Here is a 25095-nt window from a genome sequence, read left to right as displayed (position 1 = left end):
TTTGGACTGGAGATTTGGATGCCTCTTCAAAAAAAAAAAAAGCCCTACTTGTCTGTCATGGGCTTCTCTTATTTTGTCCCACTCAAATTGTTTCACTTTTTTACAAGGTAAATAGAATAAACCTGTTAAGCTTTGCCTGGACCCTACTTAGAGCAGCATCCTTCCATCAGTGTGTTTTCCTCTGCCTTGGCCTGACTAATTTTCAACAGCTAGAAGATGCCATTGCTTTTTCTAGGTAAAATTTGCTCTATCCTCCAGTTAAAACAAACCCAAAACATTCCTTGGTATGTAGTTTCCTTCCCAGCCTCTGCTCATTCCTGTTGTATCTGCCTTGATGTCCCTTGCTCAGAAGAAAGCCCCTGACTGTGAGCACCTTCCCACCGTTGCCAAGCCTGGCTCACAGCTGGGGACGTGTGCTCTCTTCTCTGTTGTGCAGGGATCTGGGCTAGTGTAATGCCAGCTACTGAACGTTTCCTGCGTTTATAGTGGGTGGTGAAAGCTGTATGGTGTTATTGAGAAAGCTTCAATTTCCCAGCCTGTGCAAATACTTCTTTGACTTTTCCAACAGACCAGAGTCAAGTTCTCTGCTGCACAACAGGCAGACAAATAATCCTCATGCAATTTATTGCAAATCTCTTGATCCAGTCTTTGAATTTGGGAGCCTTATATCATGTAAATATATATGAAAGCCTGTTAGCTCCTTTGATCATATTAACCTGCTGCTGTTCACAATTAGTTTAAAATCTTTGCCTGGAAAGCTCCATATTAGCGTAAGAAGAGGCGCAGGGGAGGCATTCAACCTGTCAGAAGAAACTGATTCCTGAGAAGATGAAAATTTTATATGGTTATGTGATTCAAACACTATTCTCTCTAGTCCAATGTGGAAAACAAATCCACCTGTGGCACAAAGAGCTCTGGGATGTGACTGAGCCCTCTGCAAGGCTTGTCTTGGGGCAAAAACACTCTCTGGCTGTGGGAGGACACAGCGTACTAAATATTGGGGTGACAGATGGCGACAGCACAGAGGAGAGGATGAGGTCAAGGTCTTCATATTAAACAATTTATGATCTAAATAGACAAAGGTTTAGGAGAAATAAGTGTAATGTCGTTCCCATTTTAAAAATCTTATCAGTGGCTGGTATAAAAAAAGTTCCAGGGGAAATGCTGAGTTTCCAGCTCAGTATCTTCCCTTATCCATGGGATGATCATTCCCTCCCTGGAGAGACATGGTTTTGTGTTCTTTGAAAATTTGAAATCCCCCTTATCCATGGGATGATCTCTCCCTCCCTGGAGAGACATGGTTTTGTGTTCTTTGAAAATCAGCTCATCTGATGTAAGATTTTGTATAGTGCAGTTTCACCTTGTCTGTTCATTGTATCAATTTCACTGCCTGGAACACCCCGCTCTGGAAGTCCAAATGCTGCCCGACACCATTCTTTGAGTCAGCTATTGGGGAAGCTCACTATCCTTGTGAGATCTCTGCTGGAACCCATCTCCTCTGTCCCACATAGACAATTGATAATTTATGATTTTTAACCTCTTCAATTAGGTGAAAGGATCAAGGATCAATGGCAGCATTGTTTCTCCTATAAAAGGCATGGGAATTAGTGCTTCTGCTTGTGGATTTTTGCCTTTGTCTTGATCTTACTGCTCGAGGTAACTCAAGCTGCAGCTTCCCAAAGGAGATATAAAAAACAGCCACTTCTCCACTGTGCAATAGCAGCAGTGTCTCTTATCTGCAAAGATCATTTAAGTGGTAAAATACTCCATCTGAGCCAGGCACAGCCAGGTTTCCTGTTTAATTAAATGTGAGGATGAGCTGTAGGGGGAAGGGAAGAAACCTAACCCTGTTCAATAAGGGTATTCCAGAGGGAGCTGGTTAAAGTTATCCGTAAGACTAATTAGGCATTTTATTTTCTTGTTATTTCTGGGTCTTCTGCATGGTATCAGATGTTTATAGTGGCTATACTCCAATCACCAGCAAAATGAGATGAAGGGCATCCTCTAAACACAATGCTGGAAGAAAGTTCACTATACCACGTCTTTGTCTGAGCAAGACCCGGAGAGATCAGCATCTTTACACAGGTCCTTGGTCTGTCAGTGCTGCCAAAATACAGTGGCTCTCTGAGTTTCGTGTGTCTGGCAGTGCTGACACACTCTGGTATTCCTGGAAAAAGCCACACTGCTCCACACTGCTAGAAAAATCTGTTGAGCTCCTTGTTCTGCCCTCACCCTGCTGTCATCCCTTAGCTGACAACCAGTCCACACAATTAGAGTTAAGTGCTTGCTTTCTCAAGAGGGAGACGGAGGCAGACAAGAGAGCTACACATGCTGCATGTTTTGTATTTGCACATATGCTGATTTAGCCCTTGCAATGGTTTAAGCAGAGCAGTGAAGAGGCTCTTATGGCCACTCTGAAGGACCTTGTTGGCAAAGGGACGTGGCCTTATTGAGCCATCTATGAATTGTGTGGGGCAGAAGTGCAACAAGGTGGCGAGAGGAGAGTGTGAGTCCACTTTCAAACCTGACTGGAGTTTGGGAAACCTTCACCTGAATGTGATATCCTGGTTTGCATCAGAGTACAAAATTTTGGTTTATAATACCCCACTCAAACATTTTGGTGTACCGAGCCAAACATTCAGAAGTGGGAGGAAATGGGAATACAGGTCATCAGTTACTCGGCACCCGGCTCTTTCAGGGGATGTGGGACCTCATCGTAAGCAGAAAACATGCACATTACAAATTAAACCCAGTTTCAGACCTGTTCTTGCCCTTCTAGATGCAAACACAGTGTCACACCAGGCAGTGAGCAGCAGCAGGGACAGAGGGGATGGCTCCCCACAGTTGCACACACTTTTGGCAGAAGCAGTACCACTTTGTATGGACTGTGGAAAAGCTGTATTCCTTAGACATCCAATAGAGGATGATACTGGGAATAATGATGGCATCTGAGCATTGCTGTGCTTGTCTCCTAACTGAACTGAGTGACGTACACTTTTTTGGCACTGTGAGGGACTGTTTGCTAAATGAGGCAAGAGCCAGGCATTTCCAGGCTTGTGATAATTTGGGGAATTACAAAGAAATAAATTATTTAGCAGTAGAATACAGAAAAGAGGAACAGAGGATGCTAACACTTGAGATACCTGTTCTCTGGTCCGCTGTTAGTAATGATCGTCTAACCAGTGATAATTCAGGAGCACCCCTTCACCTGATTGAGATGATTTTCCAATTAACCAAACTTTCAGGTTGCCTCCCGTGAGCTCTGTAGAGAATTCACTGATGCATTATACTGCTTGTCATTTCTACCTTTTCAACTCACCTTGCTTTCTGTTCTTCAAAAGCCAGGAGAGCCAGGAACAGGTTCATACCTGGACATGTTCTGTATCCAGGAGAAGGCCAGAGAGCTGCTTTACAACAGCTGTGGCAATAAGAAAGAAATGAAGGTAAAGGGAGCTCTGCTGATCTCTCTGGGGTTTATCCTGAGTGCTGGACCCTTGCAAATGCTACTGGATCAATGCCAGTCTTAGGCACTGCTGCAGTAAAGAGGTCAGGTTCAGGGAGAGGATCTGCTTGTCTCCAAGCAAGCAGGCACCCACTGAGCTCAGCTGTCCCTTGAGCTCAATCAGCTCCTGCAGGACTACAGAGAAACCTGGCTGTCCAGGTGAAAACTAAAGAAACCCCCTGCCTCACTCACCACAGTGACTCCTTGCTGTTGGATGCAAATCACCACAGCCTCATGATTGGATCTTGCTCTGAGCACAACCTGTTCTGTGAGTACCAGCTTATCTAACACATTTTCTTCCCTGAATCTCAGAGGCTTACACATGGCTTTTCCAATGCAGCCTGCAGGATCTTCTGTGCCCATCAACGTACCCTGGCTGAGGGGATTGAGGTCTCCACACAGGCTGAGTTAGTACTGAAAGAAAACAGGAACTTTTCTGATTTGCAGATGTTCAACATCCTGAACACTGATGGGAAACCTCCCTAAAAATATAAGGTCCATCTAATCAGGAGTGCTCATTGGATTTCTGGGTGGAGCTTTCTGAACTGTGCAGTCCAGAATGTCAAAAGAAATGATCAGGTTAACATTTCTAAACTTAAGAATTTACTAAAATCCCCTTCTTCTCTGTTGCTTGGCTTCCCCTGACCAAAGACTAACATGCAGCCAGACTTTCTACTGGCATTTATCTTCCTGAGACTCAGAGAAATAAAATTCCAGGAACTGACTTTCACCGTTTTCTTTAATACGGACTCAAGCTATCCCTTCCTTGGGGTCTGTGAGGGTGCTCCCTGCGGTGACCTGCCTGGGCAAAGGAGAGTGCTCAGGACAGGAAAAGAAATAACCATAAGGAAGCAAGTGTCACCCAATGAAAAATGTTGCTCTCTTCTGCCAATCTTTAACTTTCCAATGAAACAGCCATCTCTTGTGCCCTGCTGACAGGTGGCCCTCAGGCAGTCTGCCTGTGTCATGGGCTCATGGGGCTGGAGTGGGGATATTGCTTAGAATGTGATCACAGAGTGAGGACACCAGTTGTGTGCTTGGTCTACAGTCTGCTTTCATCATTGCTGAGAGCTTACACAAGTGGCAGCAGCAGGGAGAGGAATGTGTCAGGGGTTCCTCTCCTCGGGCACTTGTGCTTTAGTGAAGATGTAGTCATGCGGAGTGGCCTCTCAGCATGAGGCATGTACCTGTTACTGAAGCATTTTGTTCTCATTATTTTCTGAGCCTACTTCGTCTGAGACTGTTTCTTGTGCTTCTGAGGAGCTGACAGGAGCCTACCCACTCTCATTTAGGCAGGAGAGCTCCTCTATAAGCACCCTGAAGCTGAAGCACCAGCTCAGGGCCCAGCCTTACAGACCAGGATTGTATTCATACCACAAACAAGCAGCCATGTAAGGAGGGTCTGGAGAATATCCTGGATATCTAATCCTGGCTAGATCTGTGCCAAAGATAAACTCACAGCCCACAGTAGCATCTCTAGCCCAGGCAGCCTTTACTAAATGGATCCTGGAAGGCAAATAAAGGTGGCAGGGAGAAGCTGGAGGCAGGGAAAGACCTCAACTATAAGATCAGAGCTGTCTTGGTATTTCCTTTAGGTATGGAAGTTGTAATGAAATTTTTCTATTCTTTCATCAGTGGGTTTTGGTTAAAAAACACTATAGGTCACTGCTGAAGACACAGTGAGTAACAAACACTCAGAGAGTAACAGACACACAGACCTTGGAGAGTAAATGATGCCTCTGCTGGACTATTTGCTGTAGTGGCATTTAGTAACATTTCTCTCACTATCAGACCCGTCAGAAGAACATCACTGCAAAAATACTGTAAATCCCATTGACCCCAGCAATAGGACTTGCAGGGTTGGGTGTGTAGTATGGGAAACCAGAGTTTGAGAGAGACATTGGAAAGCCAGGCTATAGGTTGCTGGTATGCTAAAAGTCCCATTACTATAACCTTTGTTTCTTGGGCATAATGGCATGCTTCCCAGTCATGACCCCTCCTTTCCATTGGCTCCCAGAATTTTAAACCATGCCAGGTACATAAAATGCTCTCAGATCTGTGTACTGAAGTGTCTCAGAGATGAATTGCCACGTGCAATTACTGTGATGGATAACACAGCAAGGTATTGAATGGGGCCCTGGAGTCATTCAGGACCTACATTCGCCCCTTTTGTTCAGATGGAAAATTAAATGATTCTTAAAATAATAAATGTGCACCCTGGAGAGAAATACTCAGCTGCTCCCTCAAGAGGTGCTGTGCTGTTCTTGTGTTGAGCAAGGAATAACGAAGGTAATTGAAAAGTTATTACTTTGGGGGCAAATTTATCTTGGCTTATATTGCCTTGCAAATAGACTTGGCTGGTGAAGCAATCCAGGTACTGCAATGAGAGAACAGCCATGCTTCAGAAAACCAGGCCATCGCATCTGGGGTCAGATTTTGCATTGTCTTGTTCTTTGTGTGGTCACAAAGGTCTTGACCTAATCCCAAGCCACAGCTGGTTGTAGGGTGCTGCCTGATCCAACCAGAGTGAACCTGTGCAAGCTGACCACTGCCATCTGGGCTGGGACAGGCTAAGACCAATGCAGGCCAGGCCACGGGGCAGAGCTCACTATACTGCAGGTGACTGGTCAGGGAAACAGTGTGCTTGGATATAAACAGCAGGATAAGTTCTGTATGGGAGAGGTTGGCCCTGGTCAACCTGTTGGCATTATTGAATCATGTCAAGGGAGGCCACAAGAATCTGGCCATGCTTCCTCTTGCTGGTACCAACCCTTCTATCTCTTCCATGTAATTTTGTCTTCTCTGTGGTTGCAGCCAAATCGTGGATGTGAAAGCGGGATGAGAAGACCAGCTGGTGTGGGGAAGACTGGCTGGACCATCTGGCTCAAAGCTCAGTGAGCTGGAGAAAGCCTGTGAGAAGCCACTGAGATGGTGGAGGCAAATGTATGAGGTAGGGTGAAAGGGTTGAATTTGTTTGAGCCTGAAGATGAAAAGGACAAGGAGGATCTCACTGTTCACTTCAGCTACTGATGATAGAATGGAAAGGATGGAGTCAGGATGTCCTCAGTGATGCACTGGAACAGGACAAGAGACCATGGGCACAACAAGGTACGATGACATAACACCTTCATAACATGCAGTGTGGTCCCAAGACAAGGCAGCAGTTGTGGGAATCTGCCTTTGGAAATATTAAGAACTCAGCAGGATGAGACACAAAGCAACATGATCTAACTTTGATGGTGACCTCTTTGTGCAGGGAGCAGGACCAGAGACCTCCGGAGGACCCATCCTGCCTCAGTTGTGCTGTAATTTTGCTGCTGGTTTGAAAAGAAGAGAAAGTAAACCTCGCTAGTTCTGCAGAGGCGAAGAAGCTGTGGGAGCTACACTCTACCTCACTAGAAAGTTATGTCTCACACTAAGGTACAGCTGATAAAATGCTTTACTGGTTGTGCTAAGGGTCTTAAAGGGCTTTTCTTGTCTCTTAGATGAGGAAATGGCAGTGACTTTGTCCCCTACAGCTCAGAGTAGGGTGGGAGTCTCCTACAGAATGTGCATTGATTCCTTGAGATATTTTCAGTGGTAGTGCAGCAGTGGCTGGCTGAGCATCCAGCGTGCGACTGGTCACCCCTGCCCTGCACACCATGAAGGGAAAAAAAGCAAGAGAAAAACAAAAGGGAAGATAGGTCCCAGGTCTGTCTGGGACCTGGCCTGGCTGCAGGGAATTGGAAAGCAACACTTTAAAAAGGGGCTTTTGCTTATTTAAAATTTGTCTGGCTTTTCCTGTTTCTTTTTAAAAATTAATTCAAATGAAATTGAAGTTTTCACATGACAGTTTTCTGTTTTTAAAAAAGCTCTCAAATAATTAGGCTACTCAAAGTAAACAGGCTGTTCATGCTTTATTACCTGATGTGTGTTATGGCTCCATTAAAGCACTGTTGCACTTCTGCCATTTTCCGTATTTCAAAATGCTTTAAAGATGGGACTCAGATCATCAACATCAATTGCTAGCCAAACAGAAATGAACCTTCTAAAAGGGAAATAATTTTATAGCTCTAATTTGATTAAGTAGTAAAGCACATTGTTTCCATCTTAGGTGGACATTATAAACATAAGTAAAGTTAATATTTATTAATCTTAATGTGCAGGCCAGGTAATTACATAGCCCACAGCAGTGGTGAGGGCTGTGCGACTCTCACTTGCTCTCTCGCTGTATGTTTGCACACCCTTTGGGTAAACAGGAAAGAGAGGAGGGTTTGGTGCTAATGAGATGAAATTGTCTTTCCAAGGAGCTCTGGATTTGAATCGTGTTCTCAGGACTATGGATGCAGCTGGGAATTGTGTTTGGTGAAAATGGCCAAAACCCAGGGGTGGATGAGCAGCCCTGGAAGAAGCTGTGACTTACACACACAGAAGTACATGTGTAGGCATGCACACACACAGAGACACACACATGCTCTCCCTGTGGGTCATTTCCCACCCCACAGAAATTTTTCCACACTTCCAAAATATTTTTTTTATGTTGTTCCTTTTAATTCTTGTCCCTTTCCTTGCAGTCTTCAAGCAAGCCCAGCTGAGATGAGCATCCTAATGCTGTGAGCAGGACCAGCACTGCACTGTCACCAACATGAGCTGTGGGACAGACATGCTGAGGCATTGCTGGAAGCTGAGACTTGAGTCCAGGAACTTCTGGGTCTGTTTCTGCCCTGCTGTGACTCTGCATGTGCAGAGCATGACACAGGGCCAGAATGAAGGGGGGGTCAGGGCAGAGCCATGCATGTTGGCTGGCAAGGAGGAGAGGCTGTAGAACAGTGGAGCTTTAGCAGGCACAGGAGGATTGCCTCTACTTGGCTGTGGATTCAAACCCATCTCAGGACAGCTGTGTCTGAAAGCATTTGCCTTCAGCAGTTTTACTTGCCACATGTCTGTAATTCTGCTTGCTTCCATCACTGCAGTGAGCTCCTGTCAGCACCTTTGCTGGTGGACACTGGGCTCTTCCATAGGAAAGGTGCTTTTACAGGGCAGGTGGAGATACACGTGTGGGAGAAAGGCTGTGACAGTTGCCCAGGGCAGATCAGACCCCTTGCTTTGCTAAGCCAGAACCATGCAAGGTGCAAAGAACTTTCACGTCTCTGACTTGCCTATGCCTGTATCAAGCCCATTCAAACCATGTGGGCTTCCCAAGGCAAGCTGAGTGTTGCCTTCAGCCAAAACATCATGGCTGTTTGAATACCAACCTGCCGGGCCAGGGCAAGATTGGTCCCACAGCCCTGCAGGCCAAGCCAGTAGGTACTAAACTTGTGACCTCTGTCTCAGCACTGACCCAAAATAACATGAGCTACTTCCAAGACCATTTGTGCTGGGCAGAAGCAGATGTAGAAATTTTCTAGCCTCCTCTCAAATAACTCAGTTGAGAAGAAAAGAGCCTCAGGGCATCACAGGTCTAACATTTGATTTCCCCACCAAGCCTGCTCAGCATCTTGCAGGATTTGCCCTTCTGCATCCTGCCTTTTAATTGCTGACTGATTGTAATATAGGATTTTATTTTCCCTATAATGACTCTTGGGGCCCCCAGATGTTCTCCTCAAGTGTGGTTGCGTCAGCACTAGAGATTGAATGACTGATACCAGCAATTTTTACAGCTTGAAAGAAGAGAAATATGTGAAGGGGATTTAATTTAGCTCCAATATTGTGTCTTCATCTTCAAGACTCTACAAGAAAATGACACCAAAAGGTTATTTTACAATGAGAGGAGGGAGAATTAGCCCGAGAGAGGGAGAGATCACCAAGCTAGCTTTCTAATATCAGTTCATTACAGAGAACACATTTGCGCAGCCACTTTGCTGCTGCTGTTAATTTAAACCTGGATGATTAAAAGCTGTAATTGCACCATTTTAAATAAATGTCCACTATCTTGATTATTATATTTTTAATTAGTGTGACTCTGTCGAATGTTTTTATCCCTCTGATTGATTTGTTTATACTGTATTTGTTTATAATTTCTTGATCTCCCTGACCCTGCTATCTCCTGAGCACACAGTTTGGTCGTGATTCCAGCAAATGGAAGGAGACTGAACCAGGAAAGAGCAAAAGGTACCAGGTCAGCTCTCCCTTATGAGTTCTTTGCAGCTCTCCTTCTTTGCCTCCTGACCCAGCTGCTCTTCAGCTCTTTGCTCTTTCCCAGGGCTGTGAGGGAGGATGAACAGCCTGGAGGACTGGCTGTCTGGGAGGCAGGAGTGGGGAAAATTGAATTGCCATCCAGCAAAGCTCAGGCTGTGGTGCTGGCAGGAGCACCATCCTGTGTGTTAGGACCCATTCCTTAACCATTGCTTCACAGGCAGGAACCTGATCCTCTTTCTCTGGGGTAAGATCCAGAATAAGTACCTAGACCCACACTGGCCCATGATATCCCATTACATGCTCTTCTCTGCCAGGGGCAAGGAGATGCAAGCAAGAATGGCTTGTAGATCATCATCTTGATGCTCAAGGCACTCCTGATTCCTGCTCAGGGGCTGTGCTGAGGAGCACAAGTGAGAACATGCTGAGAATATTCCTGTAGGACTCCAGGGCATCTCTGCTGATGTTCTTATCTTCTATCACATGTAATATCTGCAGGACAAGGACTGTCACTTGCTCTGACTTTGTTCTGCACCCACTACAGGGGGGCTTCTGACTGCTGACAAGGGATCTGAGGCACTCTGATAACATGATGCATCATGATGCATAGACTGTCTGCCAGGCAAATATTGCAAAGCTTCCAAACACTTGACTTTCCTCTGTTTTCTACAGTGCCTGAAACTCTTAGCTAATGGATCAGGCCTTCAGCATTGTAGAAAAGGAGTCTTCCTGTGTCCCCTGGCTACAACATAGTGTGTGGCCTCACCATATTAGCTCTGTCTGCTAATTAATGGCTTTTTCTCTAGCAGTGAGCCAGATGTATCACTGCAGCCTCTGTGGGGTGGGAGGACAACATGGTGAGAGCATATGGTCAGAGAGGCTTTTGCAAGAGGAATGAGATGGGTGGGCAAAATTCAGTGTGGTCTGAGTGACTGTACATGGACAGCCTTCTCAAACCTGTACCATCAGCCATGTTTTCATCGTGAATCCTCTAGCTACAGAGCCAGAAAATAAGGTAGAAACCTCACATGGCTGTATCAGAGCATGGTTTCATGGGTACTGGAGCAGCCTATGGACAGGTACAGCACTGGATAAATGGGGTAGGTGAGGGGGTGGCCTTGGCTTTATAGCAGCATTAGAGAGAATTATAGTCTTCAACAAACAAGTCATTTTGGCCATTCAGAAAGGGTAATTACACTTTGAGATCTCAGGGTTGTAATTTTCTTGTTGGCTAGCAATCAGCCTGCATGTTCCTTTTTTCTTATTTTAATTAAAAATATTGGTTTGCCATGTTCACCAGGCGGCTAACTCGCTCTGCCTGAGCACAAACGCTTAATAGCATTTTGTAATTGACTGAATTGTCTATTAGTAAAAAAGCCTTGTAATTTAGTAAGCATCGTTGAAGTGCTTACTTTTATACCTGACACAAAGCTAAGGACTCCCACCTTAAGAACTCACAGACAACAGGGGTGTTAAAGACAAAACAAGGCTATTTTACATGAGAATAGCAGGTACTCCTTGGGAAAAGTGGAGTGGATGGAAGGGGCTTGAGGCATTGGCATTCTGCAGTTGTCCATAGCAACTCTGCTCTCTCGAACTCTTTCAGTCTGACAAGTGGAAGTGGCTTTGAAAGTCTATGTCTTATTGATTTTACCTAAGAGAAAACAGAAGCCTGTACAAATCACTTTCCCTAATGAATTTCCTCTTGCAACCTTTGTCTTTGGCAGCTCTCTGGGCAAAGAGAGGGAACTCACACGGTTGTTCATTCTGGAGTTTATTATTCATTAGCTGGTGGTTCACACCATTTGCCCACTGATGTGAGTGTGGAGGAGGCCTGGATGATTCTGAGGTCCCAGTGCTATTTCTGCTGGTGGTTCCTCATGCCCCCAGTGAGGTCACTGTGCAGCCCTGGAAAGGAGGGAGGAAGCATGGCATTGGCATCCTTCAACTCTGCCCTGGGTACCTCTCCTCCTGCTCCTACAGCTTTTTCATTTGCCCTGTGCTCGGCAGTAGGACTGACTGTGTTTTGGAAGTAAGCTTCCACCTTGGAGCCAGCTGCATTCTTAGTCAAGGTCAGGTTGTCCAGAATCCTCGCTTCTTTCACCTTGCAACAAGTTTGCAACAGTTTTCAGGGTCTGCAGCGGGAGTTTGTTTGTGTGCTGCCTCAGTGCTTACTTTGAGGAAGTCTTCACAAGCATGCGGAAATCCAACAGAGTTTCATCCAGATTGATGGTGTTGATGGTGCCTGGGAGAAGACATGTAGTTCTCCACAGGTATTACGCCAGCAGGTCAGAATATTTACCTAGGCTGCCCTCAGCAGTCAGGCTGCCTTGGATCACCCAGCAAGGCACAAAAAAAATCATCATCTGGTCAGATTTTTCTAACACCCTCTTCATGAGGGCATTAATCGCCATATTAGCTTCTGATATTTCTCTATGTCTCCATCCAGGAATCCTAGCATTAAGGTAAAGAGATTGTTTATTACATCCTTAATCCTTAAGCACTTCCACTAAGGCCTCTTGAGCCAGTTTCTTCTCCTGGAAGACGCAGTTACAGGACTGGATGACACAGTTACATCACAGAATGATTTGTTCCTTCCCTCATTTCTTATCTGCTTCCTGTTGCTGGTTGATAAACTTGACTGATTGAAAGCAGGCTACAAGGAACTCATTAATGTGCCCAAACATGGCTACTTCTTTGTTCCTCTATCTGAGGATCTCCTCAATTTCTTTTATTGCCTGGTTGTGGTGTCAATATCACCACTGCTAATGTGACAAATAAGGGAATTGATGGCGAAGGTGACATTATGACATGTGTCATCATTTTCTGGGGAGATAAGTAGGGTTTGGAATTCAGGTTTCATATCTAGATGAATGATATCCTTCAGTCTAGAGATGTGCTTTCCAGAGATCAGCCTGCTCACTTGTTCACCTACATATGGAGGCAGTGACTGGAAAGCCACATCTGCCACACTGAAATTTCCTCCTTGAGAGCAGGTGGGCCCTAGCTTTGAGGATGCACCTCCTGCATGCTGGCAGGAGACTTCAGATGTTGTGTTTGAATCATGCTGAGGTTTCTCACTGAAACACATTGTTGAAGAAACACTTGACCTGCCAGGTTCCTGTTTTGCAATATGACCCAGCATCCTCATATGTTCTTCAGGAAGAACTCCAACTGTTCTGAACAGGACACTTCCTTCCTCTGCCACTGCCATTGCTGCTTCAACTGTGAAGTTTCAGAAGAGCTGAGTGAATAAGAAGAGGATGAACAACAGCAAAAAATACTGGGGGAAGAAAGTTTGCATGGAAGCAGTTTCTTGCAGGTTGCCATTAGTCACTGCATTTAACCCCAGGCAGAACACTTAACTTACTTTCATGCTATTCAACTTTCTTCTAGCTCATTAAAAATTGACAACTTCGACATAAGAAATGCCCTTTAGAAATTAAAAGCAGCACTGCTTGCATCCTGACGTAGCTCTGGTCCACAAAAGTGCTGCTCCATGGAAAGCCCCTCTTTACAAGGCCCGTGACTCCGGCTCATCTCCCTGTGGTGAGGTCGTAGCCAGAGCTCGGAGAGCCCCTGGCACAAAGGACCCACATCCTGAGCATCTGCTTTTACACAGACCGTGGACTGGGCAATCTGTGCTCTTTGGCTCTCTCTGCTGGCTGCAGCTCACCCCAACCCAGGGCTTGTGCTCTGCGCTGTTCCCCCACACTTCACCCTGACAGGAACAGGCTGGCCTGGGGGGCAGAGACACAGGGAAAGCAACACTGTGCTTAAGCCTCTGGGAAGAACCACAAACCCTGACAAGTACAGGAAGTAAAACAGGGAAGAAAAGAGGTGGCAGAGAAGATTTATAAAAGAGCCTTGCAAATGTGACAGCCCATTTCCAGGGGGATCCTTTTTCTTCCTAAACCTTGGTCCTGAGCATTGGGAGATATTTTCTTTCAAGGCAGAGCAGAAAACAGTGTAAAGGAGCAAATGCTCTACCTTGGGGGAGAGCAGCACCGGATTTATTGCCGAGCCAGGAGGGATTCACCAACTTTGGCTCTGTGCCCAGGACACCTCCTAACAGGGCTTGAGGGAGGTGGGTGCAGGGCCTGGAGCATCTCTCAGCTCAGCTCCTGGAAATGCTTTGCCAGGGCTGCAGGTCAGGAGCGTTTCATCCCTCTGCACACAGAGCACAGCATCTGCTGGCTGCAAGAGCCAGTTGTACAGGAGGGGGAGGCAGGCAGCGGAGAGCATTGGGAGGGATGCTCTGTTGCTGTATGCAGGACTACATCCCCCTCTCTCTCGTCCAACAGCCAACCCAGGTGATGAACAAATTCTGGATTTGCATTATTTTATGCTTTCTAAGTGAATCTCTTTGTAGGAAATACTGGGGACTTTCGTTAAAATAATTTTATTAATTAAATGACCATGTGTGTTTCTTTATCAGATCACATTGGAAGTAATAGCTCATGGCACAAACTGGCATTTGTACTATACATATGAGGAAAACAGAACTCAGACATTTTTTGATGACCTTGTTAATATTTTTTGGTGTTCTACAAGTTGTTTATGGGTTAAGTCTCCTAAGACTGGGATTCAAAAAGTCTTCTGAGGTACTCACAGCACCTGGCCAAACAGCTATTCTCAGAAGTGGAATTGGTTGTTGGGAAAAAGTAACAAATAATTCCCTAATAAAACAATGACAAAGGAGAAGAAAAAAGAAGAAAAGTGTGCTTTATTGCGTCATTTTGGTGAGAAGCTGTCAAAGAGTCAGAAGGTATTCAGAGAGCAGAGAGTACAGTCTGTTCCTTTATCATAATAACTTTTATTGCCTAGGTATAGCTTTTCTCACCCTGGTCAATAAACACCCTGCTGCTTTTCTTGCTGAGAATTAGGGCTCAGTTGCATCAGTGAGTGATTCTTTCCAAACAGTTGGTGCTGACCCATACAGGGGTTGGGGATTGCTCTGGTGCTCTCCAAAGATTCTGGAGTTGGGTGGGATGAAAGGGAAGAGGATTGCTGTGGCAAGAGCAGAGGTCTGTGAGTCTGAGATGCTCCTGGTGGCTGCAGTCAGAGTGCTGGTGTAATGCTTGCTAGGAGCCACAGAGGCAGAGTAAAGGCAAAGGCCGTGCAGAGCATCTTATGGGCTGTTTGGGGTGGAGGGTAGTTGTGCCCTTGGGCCCAGGCTCTTGGTCTTTTCTGCAGAGCCAAAAGGAGTGAGTTGGTGACAGAGTGAATCCAGGCTATGAAATCTGGATCCCACAGGTATTTCCTCTGCACCACAGCAAGGATCACTTCAAGCTATCAGTCACCAACAAGCCTTCTGGAACAAGGAAGACTTGCCCTTTTTACTCATTTGGGCTGCACATTAAAAAAAAAAAAAATCCTAGCCTGCTTGCTAGACTAAGAGACACCTCCTGGCATCACTGGATGCTTTGCCTTTGGGGATGGCTGAGAAGCTCCTCCCTGACTTCCAACAGAGGATGTGTGTTTCCAGGCCTTAAACAACTTTTTATGGTTTTCAAAAAAACAACTCTTCAGGCAGCAGATTCTAGCCCTTTTATGTAGTTCCTCACAGACATTTCCCTGCACTGCCTCAGATGAATCACGAGGTTGAAGGTACCTGCTGGTGTGGGATTGCTCTGGGTCTGCCTGTGGCACCAAGTGCAGGAAGGGAGATGAATCAGCCGAGTGTGGATCATCACAGCCCCTAACCTCCCTCAGACCCTTGCTGAGGCTGTTCTTCTATGGAACCTCAGCTCTGACCTGCAGAGAATGTCACTTGAAAACCTCTCACGAGAACTGCTCTCCCCTTTGGCAGGTCTGGCCTGTAGGATCTGACCATACCTATGTGCTCGCCCCAGATTCAGCCTTGCCCAGTAAGAGTGTTCCCAGCCTGGAACACTATTCCATGACTATGTGTCTAGGGATAAAATATAGTCATTTAATCTCTTTAGCCCATAATTCCCACCTATCAAAGGGAAACAATAAATCTTTGTCTTTCTAGTCTTTCTAGCTCAGCATGGCAAGGCTGTCTCTTGCATTGTGTTTGTACAGCTCCCAGCACCTGGGATTGCTGGAGCTAACAGAGTGCAGTTACACGTGGTGATACTGTATTTAATGCCTTGGAAGCCATCTCCCCAGACTCCAGGAATTCCAGAGCTGACAGAAAGTGCAGGTTTGTCTTTCTGTCTCTGAACTGAGGACATTTGCACATGCTGCCACCAGTATATCTTCATTAAGCTTCCCAGAATCTGCCATGCCGTGTTGTGCCGTCAGCTGTATTGAAACAGGCTGGTGTAGCATGTGAATCACCACTTTAATTCCTACTTGTGCTTGAAGATCATCCTCATCCCTGTTTGGGATGTTTCACTCCAGCAATTGGCAGGATTAAATTCCCTTCAGAAGCACTGGTTGAGCATTATGAACAAGGGGAAAAGCCTCAGGCGAGTAGTGGTCTATTTATAACCCATGAAAGATGGACTCAGTGCATAAGAATATCCAAGTCCCTGGCACCTCCACCCCCTTACTGTTCCTGTAGCCGCTCTCTTGAGGCTGCCTCAGCATCGAAAAATCAGCTGGGTTTTGAAAGCTAAAAGGAACCTCAGTCAACAGAGGACTGAGCAGCCAGGAATGAAGAGGTCTCTGCTTTACTGGATCCCTTGGCACTACAGAGCAGTGCAGGAACCAGATGTGAGCTAAGGCTGTTGCTCGCTCTTCACAGAGTCTGTCTCCACACTTTCAGATGGGCTCCTATTCTCACCCTTCCTGTTTTTAGGACTGAGAATTGATCTACATTACCTACATTTCTCAGATGTTTTTTTGGAGGCTTTTCCTCGCACAGTGCCAGCCCTGTCCCTCTCCCAGGAGTCCAATAATCCTGCACCCTCCACAGCTGCGCCAGCCACAGAAATCCAGGAGGTGAAAAAGAGGCTCTCCCTCTGACCTCCTGAAGTGCCGGGAGGATCACCGTTCCCTGCCCAGTGTGCAGTGCATCCAGCTCCGGCATAGAGGGCAGAGCCCTTGACCCCACGGCACTGAGTGCAGGGCAGGGGAGGCTGAGGGCTGAGCATTTCCCCAGGTCACACCACAAAACCTATCCTGCCTACAAGGAAGGAGGAGAGGAGGTTCGCAGGAGCTGGGGAGACACAGAATCATGTCACAGCAAGTCTTCTCTAGTGGGTCTTAGCCCAGCCTGCAGCACAGGCGACAGCCGCGGCTGCCCTGCTCCGGGGAGGGAGGGCAGCATCCAGTCCTACCACTGACCCCCTCAGGGTTGATACCAGCAGCTCCCCTCCCTGTGAACATTCTCGCTGCTCTCGCCTGCTGCCAGTCGGCTGCAGTGCAGCCCAGCCGAGCTCTGCAGGGAGTGAGCGTGGCAGGGCTGGGATTTCCCGCTGGCACTGCTATAGTTCCCAACAGCAAAGGATTCACCTTCCCCCCAGCTGGAATCTAAGAACCCCCTGCCCACAGGGGGAGGAGTGCAGGAGAATAAAAGCAATGGTCCATATGAGCCATCAGGAATGATGCCCCACAGAGAGCTACACTCAGTACAGACCAGAGACAATTTAACATGCATTCAGCTGGGTAATCCACACCCACTGGGGTCCTGCTCAACCCTCCACCCATGAACGTCTCTCAGATACTCTATTTTTCATCCACCTTTCACATATGATGGCTACAAAATATTTGTTACCTTTAATCCTGAAGGATGAATTTCTCATCAAAGTGGCACTTGTCCCCTGTGCAGGATGTATGGCTCAAATTCACCTGTGAGTGTATGTCACAAACCAGCATGGCCAGAAAGCAAAGGCTCTGCAAAAGAACTAATAATTTCTCTTCCCTTAAGAGAATTCCTCCATCTTTCCTCTGATGCTATTTCCTACCCTGCTGAAACTCATAATATTGCCTTTAATGATGATGAGGTGGGTAGAAAAACTAGTCACTGCTGTGACTAGTTTATTAGTTTATTAGATGAATAGGGGATGATGGCACAGAGTTAACATCTCAGCTTTACAGGGATGCAAAACCTCTTCCTGCACAGCAGAACAAAGGAAAACTTCCCTGAGGAATCCCAGAAGCAGAGTTTGTCAGGGATGCTGCAAGGAGTAATATATGTCAGGTAAGAAAACCTTTTAGTGTTTGTGGCTGAGGAGGGAGTAAGATGTGTGGTGTAAACTTCTATCATCCCTGTCACTTGGAATGCACAGCTGTGATTTATAGTGATGCCTCTGGTGATGGTGTAAATCCTCTAGACTGACTTGGAGTACCAGTGATACAGATTTGATTCAGCCACAACTGCAGGGATTTGATATCTAAAACACCACGATGACTCTAGATCCTTTAGTAAGACCACAGAAAAAATATCGGATTAAGAGATACCCTGTGTGTGTGCCTAAGTGTGGATGTGGATGGTGTTTGCTGCTGCTGCCCTGAGACAGGCAGCATTTCAAAAATGAGCAGCCTGAGAGGTAACTTGGGTTTTCTAATTGACACCGAGCCTCAGCATCACCATTTGAAACATAAACTTTATTGCAACAGAGAATTAAAAATAGTACATTTGAAAGAGTTGCAGAGTGCATGTCATTAAAGAACTAGTCAGAAATCACAACTCAAGCGTATCATGTACAATTGGAACAGAAAGTTTTATTAAAACAAGTGGAAATCAAACTCAAATTTTCCTTGTTTGTTTAATTTCACCATAACCGTGGATTGTGTATTTACAGTCTTCGCCTCTTGTGGTGAAGGTTCTGCTTGGGACAAGGGGCTAGGAAGAAGGCAGGGATGGATGGGGTGGAGAGGTGGGCTTCAAAAGCTAACAGGATGTGAAAGTTTTCCAGAAGAAGTTCTTGCAGCCTGCTTTGCGTTCCCGGGGTGCCAGAGCGGGGTTTGAGTTAGCCGAGCGCTCTAGCTCCAGTCTCACTTCATCCTGCTCAGCCCCTCGGGACAAGTCCTCAGACTCCAGGGCTTCATTTTCTGTCTGACTTGGCTCTGAGAGCAGTTCTGCCAAAAAGTACTTGGCCAGTTCCTTGGGAGACAAGAGAGAGAAAGGGAGAGAGAGGTAGAGAGACCACAATTACTCCTTGGCTTTTGAGGGCTCACAACTCTGTCCCTCTAAGACACCTTTGTGCCCAGATTAGAGACATTCAGGGTGCTGGAGGAGAATAGGAGCCCTGGTTTTCTGAAGAGCCCAGCCCGACAGCTGTTGCACAGCAGCTGTGTCTGTGATGGAGCAGAAGAGCACTGACATGTACCTGGTGTGGGAAAGAGACCGCTGTCCTGGCTGTGACAGGGAGCAGACTCATCCAAGCCCCACATCACTTGCCCTTCCCTTCCCACGTCTCCAGCACACAGTGCCCTACTCAGACAGAATGCCAGGGGGCTGCTGCTAAAGTAACACGGGAAAAGTCTTTGGGGGAGCTGGCAGGGGAGGTTGAGCCAGATCACTGTCTCACTGAGACTTAGTTTTCTTCTTGTCCCTCTAAGCCTTGGTGGTCCCCTGCCAGGGATATGGACATGCTCCTCTGCACTGGGGCAGCTGCCTTAGTTCAGTGACCTGGAGAAACCCTGGAGAGCTTCACCAGGGGCTCTGCCATCTACCCCAGCAGTGTCGGCTCCTCATTCCCCACCAACTCCCATCTGGGCTGTCTCACCTCCCAGCCCCAGCTACCCAGCCTGCCACTGGGTCAGCCCTGGTCGGGAACCAGGGGATCTGCCAGAGAACCAGGATCTGCAGCAAGGAACTGGGTTTCTGAAAAGGGGACATTGGGTAAATCTGCTGAAGAACTGGAGGTCTGCACTGAGGGTGCTGGGGTGTCTGGTGAGGAACTGGAGGGATCTGCAGCAGGGGTGCCAAGCACTCTGCAGCGGGGAATCAGGGGGTTCTCTGGAGGAGAAGTGGGAATCTGCAGCAGGGCCGTCGGGGTGCCCATCGGGGTGCTCGAGGGGTACCCGGGGTGTCCGTTCCGTCGCGGGACTCTCACCTGCTTCCCTGCGGCGGCAGCCAGGGACTTCTGCAGGAACTGCCGGAGCCGCGGGTCCGAGGGGGCGGCCGAGACGGTGCCGAGGGCCAGGGCGATGGAGAGCAGGGCCAGAGCGCACTGGAGGCGGCACGACAGCATCTCGACGGCGGGTCGGGCGCGGGAGGCGGCGGCGGGGAGGCGCTGACGGCTCCGCTGCGGCTCGGCTCCGGCGTTGGGGATCTCCTCGCCTCCCGCCGCCTTTATAAACCCTTCTCCTGACGTCAAGGCGGGGGCGCCCCCCTCGCCCCACGCCGCCGGGGGTGGATCTCTGCCCGGGACCGGGCGGGGGGTGGTAATAGGACTGGGGGTGCTCCGCTCTGCCCGAGGCCAGCCCAAGCGTCCACGGTGCCCCTCAAATCCCCCCTCTCTGGCCACCCCCCGGCAGCCCCCGTCCCCCTGCGCATTTTATCCCCAAATCACCACCCCTCCGGAGCTCCCGACTCTGCTTGTCGGTTCCCTCATCCCCAGCCACAAGCCCTCCGTCGTGGCGACGGTGGGTCCCGACTGTGCATCGACCACCCCAGAGGCAGCGATCTGACCCCCCCCAGCAGTCCCTCTACCAAAACCCCTCACCCCAGCGCAGCGTCCCGCCCCGTCGGGTAAGGAAGGGCTGCGGAGTCTGGGGAACTGGAAAGGGCCCCCTTAAGGGTAGATTGTCCCCGGCTCCTACGGGGAATGGCGAGTACTGAGGTGCTCCCGGGTGTCCTTTCAGTCTCCCCAGCCCCTGAGGATCTCTCTGGCGTCGTTCCCTGCCCAAACTCCCTCCGACGGGCAGCTCCGGGGGCAGCGGGAGCCTCCGGGAGAGTGCCCTGGCTCTGCCGTGGTTCTGCAGCTCGGGGAAGCAATGACAAATCGGTGCCTCGGTCGGGGCGTGCTGGTTCCTTGCTGAGCCTGCGCCCCTGTCTCTACCTCAGAGTCATTGGGCCTGCTGGTCCCGTGAGGGATGCACCTGTCCCCCTGGGATGGCCAGCCTCCCCCACTCTTCCAACTTTTCCCCTTTAGCTGGCTGGTGCCCACACCAGGAAAAGTGGCTTCAAACCCCCCGGCTGGCAGGACCAGAAGCAGGATGTGCAAGAAAGGGACTCTACTTCTACCTAAAAAAGGGATATCAGGATTTCTCCCACCTCAATTTCCAGCTGAGGAAAGTCAAAGATTTGTGGGGGCAAGAATTAAAGTGCTGCACGAAGGTCTCTAGAAATCTCCAAAATGACATTTTGCTTCATGCTGAATTAACGTGTGTCCCCCTCTCTTCCTTCAACCCTGGTGTTGGCTGCCTGGGTTTGCTGAGGCTGACCTGGGAGCATGAAGTATAAACCAAGGTGTTTCTGCTCTGCTTTACAGTCAGACAGGAGGAATTCATGCTGGTTGCTGGTTCCAGACCAGGCAGAACTCTGGGCTGGACTGCCACTGCCCTCTCCGGATGGTGCCTCCCTTCTTTTGTGCAGACATCTGCAGCCACGCATAGGCTTCATCATCTGCATCCTTCCTAAATCGAGGAGCAAAATTAATGAGAGCCATGAGAGAATAAGCCTTCATTTGTATCCCAGGAGACCCTGAGGGTTGGTTTTACTTTTGCTGCTTTTACAGCCAGTTTTTCCCCAGCTGCCTGATTCTACAAGGCCAAACTCTGCATTCCTAGGACCCTGTCTGTCTTCTAGCACTGGTCTTGCTGTGGGGAAACTGGTAGAGAAGAATCAGCCCTTGCTCTGCTTCAGACGCATTCCTTGCTTTGAGCACAGGACACAGCCTCTTGACAAGGCTAAGAGGAGTAATTTGGACAAAAAAAGAGCAGATTATCCCCAAGGGCCATGAGTCCTAGAGCTTTTCTCTCCACCATGTGCCTGTGTTAACAGCTGGACCAACATCTCTCTCCTTCTGCAGTCAAAGAAGCAGAGCCAGTCCTGGTCATGGCAAATGGCCAAGGCAGCAGATGCCAGGGCACCAAACCTATCCTGGCCCTCTTGCCTGCTGTAAAGAGAGGTTTCCTAGGAAAGGTTTCTGCTAGCAACAGTAATTTTCCCACTTTTTCCAAATGTGCCAGTAGAGCAAGCTGAGCTTTCCCCATTTTTTTTTTTTTTTTGCACTGGGAATAGACTTTTTTTGTAGCCCCCAGGATCTCCTCCTTGGCACAGCACAACCCAGCTGTGCCACACTGCAATGCAAGCCTGGACAAGCTCTACTAAAGGCTCCAACTTCCCACCAGCTCCCACAGCCCAGGTCAGTGCAGTCTTCTTGGGTTCCTTATTGGAGAGGAGCAGAGATGGAAATGGGAGGTAGCACTGGGTTGTTTCAGATGCCCCTGTGGCTACTGGAAGTTGTTACCTAATGACCCCTTGCCACTCCAAACAGCAGGTAACTGTCCAGCCTGGCACTGCTTTTGTCATTCAGCTTGTCACCTCAAAGGGATGGGGGCACTGGGAACCCCCATCACTCTTGAGTGGCAAGGAATGGCTACCAGTTCCCTAGGCTGCCACAGCTATGGATCTGCCCTGATGTGCCACAGGGATCAATTCAGCATCTGTATTTCCCAGGGTATTGCAATGGGCTGGATGCAGCCTTGGGCTGCTGCATGGGATGGAAAACTGCTACATTTCAGCACCCTTAGAACCCACCTGTGCACCAACATGGAGATGAGAACTGTACGAGCTGGCACAGTGCAGGAACAACCTCCTTGGTGAGTTCTCCATTTTTCTTGTTTCTTGATGGTTTTGTGTGGGGCTATCAGGACTCAGACACATTTAATGGGAATTTGCAGAGTTGCATAGTTTAGTCTGAGATGGGTGGGTTCCAGGCAGGTTGGCAGGACTGGTCTTAGGAAGTTGCTATGGTCATGCTTTCACAAAATGGGGGAAGATATTAGACTTGAGGATTTTAGGGATTTTGAGAGGTCATTCTTGATGTCCTGCCCAACCCCAGGCTGTTCACAACCCCATTCTTCTCCCGCTACCTGCAGCATCTCTGTGTCCATGAGACCAGCCCTATTAAAGACTTTCAGCCCAGAGCTGTTCCTTCCTAGCCCCTGTCATCACCCACACTATTTGTCCCACTGAATTTCAGAAACTCACCTGAGGGAAGCAAGGGTGTGCTTGTTTTCTGCTTCCTGGTCCTGTGCCCTACCAGGAAATCACTTGGCTCCTGAGCCAGAGCAGCATCAGAAATCTCTGACATCCATCTCGTCTGTTTTTCCCATCTTGGGATTTGGCTGAGATTGTGAGGCTGGTGGAGGCAGGACCAGAGATAAGGCTTTGGTGGGAATGTTCCTTTGGAAACATCTCAGCCTGTTTAAAGAAGAGAAATTGAATTCCTATTGTGTCTGAGCCTTGTTGGTGGATAGAATATTGAATGGACAAAAGTTCTCAGGTAGTGATTTGGAGAATCAATCTGATGTTCTCTATTTGAAAAGTTTTTATGTTCCATTTCAAAGAAAATCCAGAAGAAAAATACCACAAGCTATGACTCAGAAAACCACCTTGTGCTGACCTGAAGGAACCAACAACTAGGTAGTGGAAAAAGGAAGTCCATCTGGTCCATACAACTTTGGATTGTCTCCCACAAAGGAGTCCTGGGGAAGGGGTAAGGGCAGACCTGCAGACATCCTTATGACCCTGGTTTCCTCTCCCCCAGATCCTCTGTGGGATTAGTGTGCTCTGAATTTTTTTACATTCATTCCCCAGCCAGATAAATCCATCATCCACTCAGCTGTGGTGAAAGCAGTTCTGTTCCTTTCATTCTGCCACAGCACTGCAGGGCATGTGGTTTTGCAGATGCTTGAATTGCACTGAATTCCTGTGACTGATTCCTTGCCCCCATGTTTCCAACTTGCTCCACAGGTCCAGAGTAACAATGCCCTGGACTGTGTGCACAGGCTGTGTGCTCAGCACTGTACCAGCGAAGCATGCCCTCTGCTGTCACTGTCGCCACCAGCCTGGCTCCCATCGCACCTCACCTCCCTCGCCATCACCTACAAAATGCTCTCCACACTCTCTCAGCTAAGCTTTCACAAGCAGAACAGCTTTGCCACAGATCACTATCTTGTCAGCAGGGAAAACCCATTTTCCTTATATTCTAGCACTTAAACTGGTAGAGCTGAGCTGTGATCTGGGAGCCAGGGCAATGACACGCCTCATTCTGGCTCTGGACATGCAACTGGTGAGGCAGGGCAATGCAGAAGTTGCCACAGCCCCACAGCTCTATCAGCTTGCTGAAAACCTAAAAGAGAGGTTCCTGCTTGCTTGGGGGTGATGCTGTCCCAGGAGGTACAGATGAGTGGAGGAAAAGCAGTTAGTCGTGACCGAGCAATAATGAAAAACAAGAGCTCAGTAAGGGAGAGAGACTCACACTGTGTACCATGTGTCCCTGGAATGGGCAGTGCTTAGAGCAGAGGTGTTGGTATTGTACAGGGACTTGCAACCTGAGAGGTTTCTGTTTTTATAATAAAACTTGGGAGCACAAATCCAAAAGAATTTGACTCTCCATTAATTACAGGCCTCTGGGATTTCTGCTCCAGGTAGCAAAGAGGGAGGGGAGTCAGGCTGTGGAGGTTCACTTTTTTGAAATGTGTCTGCCTAAGAGCCCAAGCTGTATTCAGGATTTCTGATACCTGAGACTCATTCCCATTCTCAGCCACTTCCATGGTGTCTGTAGGGCTGAGGGAAGCTTCTTTGAAGGGAAAGGAGAAGGAGAAGGGAAGAGGAAAGGGAAAGACAAGGAAACAATCAGCACAAACCTGTGCAGAAACAATGTTGAACAGGCTGATCTAAGAGTTAAATCCCAGGGTTTACTACTGCAGTGGCTTCCGGGAGTCAGGGATGGGGCTGTCAGAGAATGCACAGACAGGTGCTGCCCCTGCTCTAAGGAGTTAAAATTATAAGGTTAGAGATGATGGGTAAAGATGGGTAAGCACACAAAATCATGAAATCCGGAAATAACACTGGAATATGCTTTATCTCTGAGTGTAACTGGAAGAAGAAAAGGTTCTGGTGAGACCTTAGGGCACCTTCTAGTAACTAAAGGGAATTACAGAAAGTTGGAGAGGGACTTTTTTACAAGGATGTGTAGTGATAGTACAAAGAGGAATGACTTTAAACTGAAAAAGGGTTTATTTAGATTAGATACTGGGAAGAAGTTCTTTACTGTAAAAGAAGTGATACGCTAGAATAGGTTGCCCAGAGAAGCTGTGGATACTCCACTGCTGGAAGTATTCGAGACCAGGCTGGATGAGTCTTTGAGCAAACTGATCTAGTGAAAGGTGTCCCTGCGACAGCAGGGCTGGAACTGAATGATCTTTAAGGTCCCTCCCAACACAAATCATTCCGTAATTCCAGGTCTCATTACTTAAACTCCATCTTCCACTGCCCTCATGTGGAGACTCGGCAGAATGCAGTGGAACGACCCGGCCAGGCCCTGGCCCGGCCCCGGGGGTCACAGACTCACAGAACACTCTGAGTTGGAAGGCACCCACAAGGA

The 25095-nt window shown here is 47.9% G+C and overlaps 1 protein-coding gene across 1 annotated transcript; it reads right to left on the bottom strand.

Moving 5' to 3' along the window:
• Positions 1-18115: 18115 nt before the first annotated feature.
• SST (somatostatin) lies at positions 18116-19793 on the bottom strand. The gene is made up of 2 exons (XM_050308104.1): positions 19591-19793; positions 18116-18635 (listed from the first exon to the last, which is right to left on the bottom strand). Exons 1-2 carry the CDS (start codon positions 19726-19728, stop codon positions 18423-18425), a joined length of 351 nt encoding a protein of 116 aa, XP_050164061.1. The 5' UTR covers positions 19729-19793; the 3' UTR covers positions 18116-18422.
• Between the last annotated feature and the right edge of the window lie 5302 nt (positions 19794-25095).

The sequence above is a fragment of the Myiozetetes cayanensis genome, unplaced genomic scaffold, assembly GCF_022539395.1.
Source record: "Myiozetetes cayanensis isolate MyiCay16 unplaced genomic scaffold, myiCay2020 scf13, whole genome shotgun sequence".
Classification (NCBI taxonomy): domain Eukaryota; kingdom Metazoa; phylum Chordata; class Aves; order Passeriformes; family Tyrannidae; genus Myiozetetes; species Myiozetetes cayanensis.
Note: the sequence above shows the minus strand (reverse complement) of the source record. Positions and strands in the feature narration are given on the sequence as shown.

Coding starts and splice junctions, on each gene's coding strand:
- SST (XM_050308104.1), bottom strand. CDS start 19,728: ATGCTGTCGTGCCGCCTCCAGTGCGCTCTGGCCCTGCTCTCCATCGCC. Junction 18,636..19,590: donor CTGCCGCCGCAGGGAAGCAG/GTGAGAGTCCCG, acceptor TTGTCTCCCAAG/GAACTGGCCAAGTACTTTTT.